General features: G+C 39.3%; 1 protein-coding gene across 1 annotated transcript; it reads left to right on the top strand.

Moving 5' to 3' along the window:
• Positions 1–10,207, top strand: lrrc32 (leucine rich repeat containing 32). The gene is made up of 3 exons (XM_071506124.1): positions 1–180; positions 2,404–2,497; positions 5,949–10,207. Exons 1-3 carry the CDS (start codon positions 137–139, stop codon positions 7,818–7,820), a joined length of 2,010 nt encoding a protein of 669 aa, XP_071362225.1. The 5' UTR covers positions 1–136; the 3' UTR covers positions 7,821–10,207.
• The last annotated feature ends 392 nt before the right edge of the window (positions 10,208–10,599 follow it).

Genomic DNA, 10,599 nt, shown 5'->3' with positions numbered 1-10,599 from the left:
TGGACAGCAGCCGGAGCTGTGCGATGTGGAGGGGAGAGTCAGCTGAGGGGAGCCTCTGGCCTGCGGTGCCTCGTTTGGTTGCTATCTACTATCTGTGAGTGGGTGTGTGGGCGCACACTGAGGATGTGAGATCAAGATGGTCAGGAGATACTGCTACATTAGTCATCAGCTGAAAGTGAGGTAAATTCAGCTTTACAATAAGTCTTAAAAATGTGTTGGTGGCTGTTGTTGTGTGGTTTGGTCTGTGGAAGCTCTAGACTGGAGTGTGGGAGCAGATGCTGATGTGTGTACATGGTTACTAACGGCAGAGGGTGGAAGATGTACTTGGTGTTTAAGTTCCAAAACAACAATATAAAAATATTCCATTACAGGTAACAGCTCTGCACTCAAACTCCAGTTTAAGTAAAAGTACAAACGTATTGTTATTACGACTTTGCAGAGATTTTACATATAAAACACATGATGTTTCTGGATCTGCATCTCTGGATGTTTACATTGTGGTATTGCTGCTTTTTCTTTAGTTAATGATTTAATTTATTTCCTCTGCTCATGGCTGTAAACACATGTGTCTGAAAAGGAATTTTAAAAAATATATCTAATATATATATATGTAATGGTGCAAAATGTAAAATCACCATATGTAAACAGCCTTAGACTACACATTATCATTATCTTATTTTGTTGAGCAGAATCTGTAAAAACAAGTCTCTAATGCATGATACCGCCAAAATAAAGTGTTGTCATCCTGCTTCAAATCTACAAAGTTCAGTTGACCACAGAAGCAAAATATAGAAAGTAAAAGTACACAAGAGTTATCAGCAAAAGTGTTCAGTAAAAGTCCCTGACTGGTATATTATTATATATAACATTATTAGATTGTTAATATTGATGCATCAGGGCTCCAGTAGCATTTTACTGTTGTAGCTGCTCCAGATGAAGCTAGTTTTAATTACTTTATCTATAGTTCAGTAGTTTAGTCCAGTGGTTCCCAACTGAGGGGTCTGGGCCCTCCAAAGGGTCACAAAATAAATCTGAGTGGTCGTCAGCCCTGAAACACAAATTCATTTTTAGAATGTTTTTTAACCTTTACTTTATTGTGAAATATTGGATCTTAATAATGATCTTAACAGTAACTGAAATAAAACCATGGGAGAAGTTTAGAGGAGGAACAGATCTATTAAACCTTTACATCTGAAACGTGACAAGGTTTTTTTTTTTTTTTTGCCTTTGGTTTAAGTTTATCACATGTTTAGCTACAGCTGTTTAGTCATGTAGTGGAGTAAAAAGTACAATATTTAGCTTTTAAATGTCGTGGAGTAGAAGCAGAAACATAAATATAAATGGAAATACTGAGCAAATATCTCAATTGAAAGACCTTTTCTTGCTCTACAGAGAGAGTGTTTCTGGCTGCTGATGAATAAACACAATGTGTTATCAGATTGTAAATGTTTAAAATTGTTCTGCAACTTGTGTGATTAAACCTCTGGTGTATGACTTCCCACATCAGTACAAAGAAGGCATGCAGTGTCTTTGATCAGCCTTAAAACAGCAGTGATCCAAACTAACTGGCTTATTGAACAAAAATGAGTTCCACAATTCTTTACAGTTATTTGTTAATTTCCAACAGATCCATCTGTTTTCCAGAAACACTTGACACAGATGATGTTTCTGTTTCATGCAGAAACATCACCAGGGCACCGTGATTAATGTCTTCGCTGAAGTGACTTTGCTCTTGAATCTGAGAGAGGTCCGACTTTATGTGTGGGTCACAGTGGGTGATTATTTAAGGCAGAAACTCTAAAAACTAGACTGGGTTTTTTTTCTTTTCTTTTCATCATCATCATCTGATGATCTTTTGTTTCACCTAAATTTCCACGTGCTTATCATCACTGCGGGTATTTACCATTACTTTCATACTAATTACTCCCACATTGTCTGCCCTGCAAGCTTACATGTTGTTATGTTATGTTCAAAGGGCCTGTCAGGAAATATTTTAGTTTAGGTTTCCGCAAAATAACAAGGCACAAACCTTGAGTCTCATAAAAGATGACTCACTACGATAAAAACAGTCTCTACTTTCTCTGTTTCCAAACAATAACCTACAGAACATTACAACGATTACATTTACCCAGAACTGATGGAAACGCTTTAGCTTTTGCTTAGTCATCCCTTCTCAGTACTAGCAAGTTCTTCAGCTGTATACCTTACACAATCTATACACAAATAACAAAAAGCCCCTTCGTCCTGTATCGCAGGGCGTAAATAGCACTGTCATAGGTCAACATGTCACATAGTAGGTAGGGCTACTTCCCTCTTCCTTCCCTTTTCGAGTCATATCACCTCACAGCATGCTTCCTGCATTCATGTGTTTCTTACTCGTGTGATCTGGACTCTCTGCTGCAGCACCATGGCCGCCTTCCAGCTGCTCTTCCCGCTGTTGGTCAGCTGCGTGGTGGCATCCGCAAGTCCTCCCAGACACATCCTTCCTTGCCAAGTTGTAAGTAAAGCCTGGTAAACAGAGACACACACATCTAGCAGAGGTTCAACAGCTTTTTCTCAGCGTTATGGCTTCTTCGACACATTCCTCACATTGCCACTTAAATAAAGCGTGTGTGGGTTTTTTTCAAGTGATGTCTGTTTAATTTTTATGGGTTGCCCATGGCAACTGAGATGAGATACCTAATCCATCAGGTGCTTAAGGTATTTTCCAATGAACTATAGTCAGATCTGGTTTATTAGTGTTAGCTCTCGAACTGTGCTGCCAACCTCCAAGCTTAAATATCTGAACAATGAAACATTATCTGGCTTCACTGAGAGGAAAAAAGCTGCAGAGTCACTTGTCAGTCGAGCGTGTGATTGCGTGCAGTTCTGTGACATCTTTTCCTTGGAGTTGTCGGTGAATTATGATTCAGTTTTATCTCATCATGCAAACTGGCTGCAGTGGTTGTTGTAGTTATGTAACAAACTGGAAATGTGACGTCCATTAATTCCTGTGTGCTGGAGGATTTTTCTTTTCCCATGAAAGACCAACAAATGTGTCAAGGAGCTTTTGGCCATAGGTTGAATCACTACAGAGTTGTAGCAGTTGGCAACAGAAAAACTATTAAGTGATGTTAGGTGTGACTAATAGTGTCCATGGACTCAGATGTGGCCAGCTGTGCCACCTGTAATACACATATCTGAATCCTTCCATTGAAATTCAACATGACTGACACATGCAGAATGAATAAAAAGCAGGAACCTCGTTGGGAACAGATTCTCACTCTGTTTCAAGTCATCTTTTCTAAAAATAACCTGATACTGAAACTAAAGGTGCGTCACCTTTCTTTTTTGTGGTGGTTACTGTTTCTATAAATATATCCAAACAGTTTCACTGTTGGAATCTGCTCGGGGTAGGAGGAGGCGTGTGTATACTCATGTATTTGTACGTATACACGGATGCGAAATGAGGATTAAATGCATCACAAAAGACGCATTACAAGACAACTCAAGAACTGTACATGTATTTAAAGGATTATTTACACATTTTAGGATAGCTATGTGTTTTCCTCCACCAAGAAAGTTAATGTTTTCACCCATGTCTGTTTGCTTATTTGTCAGCAGGATTGTGCAAAATGTACTGAATCAATTTGTACCAAAGTTACAAATTTACAAAGCATTGGCCAGGGAAAAAAACATTAATTTTTTAGTGCAGATCAGGATCATTTACAATGAATTAGATTTTATTTCTATGAAGTCTGGTGCATGTTGTTTGACACTGGCCTTGGTGGAGGACAGCGCTCTCTGAGTCTTAATAAAATATTCACATGGCCGTACAGTACAGTGAAAAAGTTTTGGCTTGTTTTGATCATTCCTCTTTTCCGTACTATGTCTGAACTGATCCTTTCCTAGTGTGATTTCAAGATACAGAATGGGAGACAAAATCCAAAACCCATGATCTGTGTTAAAATGCTTTCTGCAATGCAAATGAAGTCAAAGATACTGACTTTTTTCTCTTTTGTCTCTATTACAATCAGAAATCAGAAAGAAGTTTATTACCAACTCACATACAAGGAATTTTAGCAAAATGGTCAAAATATAATAGTAGGAGAAAACTGACAGTGGAGAGATGGCAGAAAACGAGAGCACACAGATGGGACTTGACATACAACAATAGCCTAAGGCATCTTTGTGGCTCCTGGGCTTAAGGTGGCCATGAGTGGAAACGTCCCCGGATGGAGTCCAGCCTGTTGACCTTTGTTACCTGTCATTCCCCATCTGTCTCTCTCTCTTTCTATCCCTCATTTCCTGTCATATCTCTGCTGTCACTAACTAATAAAGGTATAAAATGGCTAAAAATAATAATAAAAGAGAAAGAGAAATGAAAAACTAAAGGTCCCCAGCTGCACTTAAACCACAGATGTTGCAGTTCAAGGTTAGCGCCTTAAGCACCGAAACCACTGGTTCCTGAAGTGAGTGCTGCAGCACCCTGGGATGCCTCTAAGACAGGCAAAGGATTTCTTTACCTCTGTTTTTACCGTATGTTTTAAATAAAGTTTTACTACATAGAAAACAAGGCAAATGTATCAAAGACTTAAATCACCAAATTCAAAACACTGTTCAGTGAATTGATGTTTCAGCTATGAATGAACAATGAAACAGTGAGTAAGAGAAACAAAGTAAAGCGCTAAGTCCCCTCAAAGATATATTACATAACAGCCATATCGACTATGAATAATCATGCAAATCATAATAATGCACATTTTTTTTACTGAAAAGACTCACTAACTTTGGTGGATGCCCACTTGATTTGTCTAACTCAGACTGCCGAAGCCTCATATTACCCTCAGCTGAACTTAACAATGCATTTCTACACAGATATGTATTTTGTCCACCATCATTTATGCTGGAGTCAGCTGAAGTCCAGTATGGAGAGGAGGAATGACCAGTAACTCTTTACATGTACATATGGCCATGTGAGCATTGTTTTAAAAAAGACGTCCTGTCTTTAACTTTCAAATGAGTGTTTTCCTGTTTGTTTCTTGTCTTGGTTCCGATTTGCTGAACTAGTACCCATTTGTTATAGTATCACTATGACTAAATGTGCCATAAACCACTTCACACATGAATCACACGTACACATGAGGGCTTAGGTTCAGATTGCCAGAGTTTTTAGGAATGTAAGCAGTTGGACTCCACAGAGGCCATGAAGATATCCCTGATAACAACTTTGCTAACTACAGAAGTCACAGAGGAAACATCATCCTTCGTCTGATGTTTCTTAACCACATGCCTGAATTGTTCCTCAGCGCCTGGTAACAGATACAAGATGTTTTACCCTGCAGTAGTTCTTGAATAAATGAATGTGTTTGTTTACAACTGCCTTGTAAGCAACAAGGAATGCCACTTTCAGCATACCAGAAATATGCCAAGAAGCCAAATGTATACAAGCCTCGGAGAGAAACAGAGAACAGAGACAGCTTTATGAGCTGTTTTTGGACAGGGGGGTCTCAAGACCATATGGCTTCAATTATAAACTACACTTAATAACTTAAATATTTGAATCTATTTGGGGAAAAGGGGGAGAAGGTGATGAAAACTGTGGGCTGGTAACAAAGGTGTGAGGTCAAGTTACTTTCAATGGAAAAATCTTTCTTTTTAAAGAACCTTTACCTGGGTTGAAGAACTTGAGGAGAATGAGAGCTATATATCATTTGTCACTGAATAGCACTTAACTTTTTAAATCAATTCAAAGAGACAGAGCCATTGTAAAAGGTTTTTTTTATCAATAGAACAACTCATAAACCATCATAAACCTCAGAGCACTGTCTTGCTGCCAAGAACATACCGTAGACACATTGACTCATAAATCATCCCGAGTTAAACATTTGGTCTGTGTTGTGTCATGGTCAGGCGATCCTGGCAGAATGCCGACATAATCAGACTTGTGTGTTTGTCTTTGTTCGTAGGTCCAGATGGATGTGTTTTGCAGTGATCTGAGCCTCAGAGGTGCACCGCTCAACCTTCCTCATGGCGTCCAAATGCTGGACCTTTCTCGTAACCAGGTGCAAAACCTCAGCCTGGAGACTCTAGCGTACCACACCGACTTCCATCATCTGAATCTTCACTCTAACAAGATCCACTTCATCCAGCCAGGGCTCTTCAAAGACATGACTGATCTGAAAGTTCTGGATCTGTCCAAGAATCACCTAAATGTTTTTGCTCTTTCCAAAATCAACATTGGGCCTCTTACAGCTGTAGAGTCACTTGATCTTTCAAGCAATGGGCTGTACACAGGGATGTCGGACTATTTCCTGGCTGATTCTCCATCACTGGCAAACCTTTCTCTGGACAGCAACAGCATCACCAAAATAGCACAAAATACTTTCAATGGATCCTCATCCTTGAAAAAAATCAGCCTCCACAATAATGTCATCTTGGAGATTGAAGATGGAGCTTTTGACTCCTTGCATAATCTGACTGAACTTGATTTGTCCAAGAATTCAATCACGTGCATCACAGACTTCAATCTCCATAATTTAGAAGTGCTCAATCTCAGCAAGAACAGCATGGAGCTTTTCCAAAGCACAAGTTCAACTCAGTTGTATAAGCTCCTCTATCTCGATCTGAGTGAAAACAAAATGCCTTACTTTCCTCTTCTGCCCAGACACAACGCACTTGAGTATCTGGATGTTTCACGAAACCATCTTCAGAGCATCAATGTCACAGGAAACCCTGAGAAAAGGTCAACTGTTTTTTTAAATTACCTTAGATACCTGGACATGAGTTACAACCAACTCAAAAGCATACCAGAGTCCTTTTTTTGCTTTATGGGATCGCTCGAGGTCCTGAATGTGAGTAATAACTGTATTAGCTCATTTTCTATTACTAATGAAGGCATTCTAACGAAACTGAAGATTATCAATCTCAGCCATAATTCACTGCAGAGTCTGACATTTGAGGAAAACACTCTGCCAATGCTGGAAAAGCTCTTCTTACAGGGAAACGACCTCACCACCCTGGACCATCAAGTATTTCAAAGACTTCCAAGTATCAGATACCTGCAGCTCCAGAAGAACAACCTGAAAATCTGTGCCTCAGAGCAAAAGCAGCACGAACCAGCGCTGACAGACCAAAACCACCTGGATCCTCCCGATTGTGTGTCCTTTTCTTCTGTTCGTAACTTACACTCTCTGTACCTCTCTGAGAACAATCTGCAGACTCTACCTGCAAACGCATTTGCCAACACCCCTCTGAAGTTACTGGACTTGTCCCTGAACCCAGGCTTGGACATGGACAAAGACTCCCTCTCTGGTCTTGAGCATTCCCTGGTTCACCTCCTCCTGAAGGAAGACAACATTTCCAGGCTAAACACTGATCTGTCCTTGCTTAAGAGTCTCAAACATGTAGACCTGTCCACCAACCAGTTGACCTCTCTACCTATGTGGAACAAAGAGTCCTCCATTGAGTCCTTAAACCTACAGAACAACAACCTGGTCACTCTGGAGTACAGCACCATGGTTGCTCTGGAGCACTCACTAAAAACCCTCTACATGGGCTCCAATCCTCTGAACTGCTGTAGCAATCTCGGCTTCCTCCACATGGTGCAGCGCTCAGCTGTGGTTGTTCCTGACATCGAGACCGTGACCTGCGTTCATGAGGACTTTTCAGAGCCGGTCAACATTGAGAAGTTGACTGAGGGAATGTGTCAAGTATCAGGCACCCCAATTTCTATTATTTTTGTTCTACTGGCATTGTTCGCTGCGATTATCATGTTGGGGCTGCTGGTTAAATATTGCCACTCACGAAGACGAAAACGTAGCAGAAGCTTTAGAGCGTAACATGAATGAACAGTGCAAATGCAGGACCATGAAGAATTTATATTTGGAACTTTTCCCATTTCTGTTCATGAGATGGTTAGTTGTTTAAACCAGATACATGAATGTAGTGTCTGCGGTATCACCCATAGGACAATTGAAGCCTTGATTTGGGTTTGCCACCTTTTTTACTAGAGTGAATGCAGAATCAGATTTCAGCAAGGTGGAAGAAACTGAGTTGGGTAATGCAAAAAGCAACTACAGTGGTTCACTGATAGGCTGAGACACTGATAGGCTCAAACAAACATGCCTTAATACCCTAAAGAAAGCAAAGGCTCTGAGGAAATGGGCAAAGTATTGGTACCAGAACTTCTTGAGGAGAATATATTCACCTTGTTTTTCTAAAGAGAAGTTTGAACTTTTTGCATGGACTTCTAAATGTCAGAGTTTCTTACAGAATCTGGTGTCTATTTCAGAAACCACAGTTATAGACCTTTATGGTGTGTTCAGACAGAACATACAAGGCAAATTTTAGAGGGTTTTTAGCAAACATGGGTCTACTCTATCAATGTACAAAGACCAGAGGGAAAAGGAGAGGGACTGGAGGGAAATAACAGCACAAACTGGAGTTTTGGGTGAGTTCAGAGATCAGTAAGAGGGAATAAACAAATACTGTGGTCACAGTTGGTCCAGTGATCAAAGTCCTACAGATGAAGCGATGTGAAAATTAGTTTTGCTTTCTGTGTGAACACACCATTTCATGCTTGGTTTTAATATAAAGCCACAAGCTGCATGTCAGTTTATAGAATGTAAGGGGAAAATCTGCAGTATAACACTTCATCACTGTTGACCATTTTCCCACACCAGCCTAAACGGAGCAGACTGATGTGCAGCCATGAAACGTTACTTACTCTCGACTTTATTCGTCCCTGGAGGCCAATTGGTTTTATTTAAAGGAATAGTTTAACTTTTTTGGGACATACTTTTATTTGTTTTCTTGCAGAAAGTTAGATGAGAAGATCAGATGAGGATTGGCACCATTTCTGTAATGTTGATATGAAGCTACATCCAGCAGCTGGTTAGCTTAGCTTAGCACAAAGACTGGAAACATGGGGACACAGACAGCTTGGGTCTGTCCAAAAGGAAACAAAATCCTTTTACAGCACCTCAGTCAAACACATGACATTTCATTTGTTTAACTCATACAAGAAAACTAAAGTAAAACAGTTGTGGTTTTACAGAGAGGTCATGTGTCTGACTGTTTGTTGGCCACATGCAGTAACTACAGGAAGCCTCAGTAAACAGAAAATATATAATTTGTTCATTTGTGAGCTTTAGAGGTGTCGTAAGGTGGATGTTGAACTTCACAGTCAGCATCCTAACCCTTGGACACCATTGCTCACAGTAATGGAATAAGTGTTTTAAAGGTCCTGGCACATTAGGAGGATTGTGCTACTCTGGACGGAGCCAGTCTAAGTGTTTCCCTTCTTCCCAGTCTTTATGCTAAGCTAACCCTAACCATGACCATATTTACCAAACATCTGGTTGCGGTGTTGATCTTCTCATCTAGTTCTCAGCAAGAACACAAATAAGTGTATTTTCCCAAATGTTCAACTAACTACCTTTAAGTGTTGAATGAGGGGCTTGTGTGAAACAGGAAATAAATCAGTGACTGAGACAGATGAAGATAAAACTGACTGCAGGAGGTTCAGATAACCAACAGTGTAACATTATCTGAGAGTGGAATTTTCCTTTAAGCTAAAATTAAAGTAGACAACACTACGAAATGTCATGAAACAAAATGCTCTTTATTCTTTGATGATGAAATGTGATTAGATGATAAAGTAGAAGCAGAGTCATCTGAGATGACGCCACAAAAGAAACTGAGACTTAGTTTTTTTTTTAAAGCAATACAAACCGTCCTTTACCCTTCATGTAGTTTGCACTTTATATTTCCCTTTATTTGTGTGGCTGTATCTTGTTCTTAACACTAAGAAACTCCAAGCAGAGCATATGTTGATATAATTTATTTTATTTTTTTTATAACTATAAAGACTAAGCTGGACATTTTAAACATTATGTTTTCTGTACTGATCCCAGACCTGTGGTGCTCCCTCTGGACATAACATTGATGAAGTTAAAAGCTGGCCTAAGCACTGAAATGAATAACTGTGATACTCCGATATAGAAGTACAATATACATACTGCATTGTTTTATCATTAATAGATGAAGATGAACTCCAGCGCTGTATTGTAGTGGACTACACTGGGATCCACAGTTTCATATGATTTTAATGTGCCTGATCCTAAAACTTTTATTATTATTTTGTTATATAAAAGTCAACTGAAATGATTTGTAATTTGTAAGAGCAATATTTTGTACCAAATGAAAGACATTTTCTACACTTAAAGACTGTGTGAGAAATTATTTGTGTAACACAAAACATGTAAACCTCTGAACACTGCAGTGACACCAGCACAGGGCAGGTTTAAACACACATTATGGTAATATTTACTTATTATTGTGCTTTTTCAACAAGCGTTAGATGAGATGATTGTCAGCACCCTGTATGATAAATTTGTAGCTAATCCACAATAACTGGAAACAGCTACTAATGAATACATATGAGTGGTGGTTTCTCACCAAGAAAGTAAATTAGTGCATTTCCCAACATGTTGAACTATTTCTTTAAGCACACTGTGAGTGCATGAACACACTAAACACAGGATTTAAGGTGGTTTATGAAAAAAGAGCCTTAAGACACGATATTAAACTGAATGTAATTTTCTAATTCTTGTCTTT

This window comes from Trachinotus anak, unplaced genomic scaffold (assembly GCF_046630095.1).
Source record: "Trachinotus anak isolate AG129_WGS33_773 ecotype Australia unplaced genomic scaffold, CSIRO_AGI_Tana_v1 ptg000020l, whole genome shotgun sequence".
Classification (NCBI taxonomy): Eukaryota; Metazoa; Chordata; class Actinopteri; order Carangiformes; family Carangidae; genus Trachinotus; species Trachinotus anak.
This window is presented reverse-complemented; position numbering and strand designations above follow the sequence as displayed.

Excerpts from the sequence above, each read along its gene's own strand:
- lrrc32 (XM_071506124.1), top strand. The coding sequence starts at position 137 with ATGGTCAGGAGATACTGCTACATTAGTCATCAGCTGAAAGTGAG. Across the intron at positions 181-2,403 it reads AGTCATCAGCTGAAAGTGAG|CACCATGGCCGCCTTCCAGC; the intron begins GTAAATTCAGCT and ends TCTCTGCTGCAG. Across the intron at positions 2,498-5,948 it reads ACATCCTTCCTTGCCAAGTT|GTCCAGATGGATGTGTTTTG; the intron begins GTAAGTAAAGCC and ends CTTTGTTCGTAG.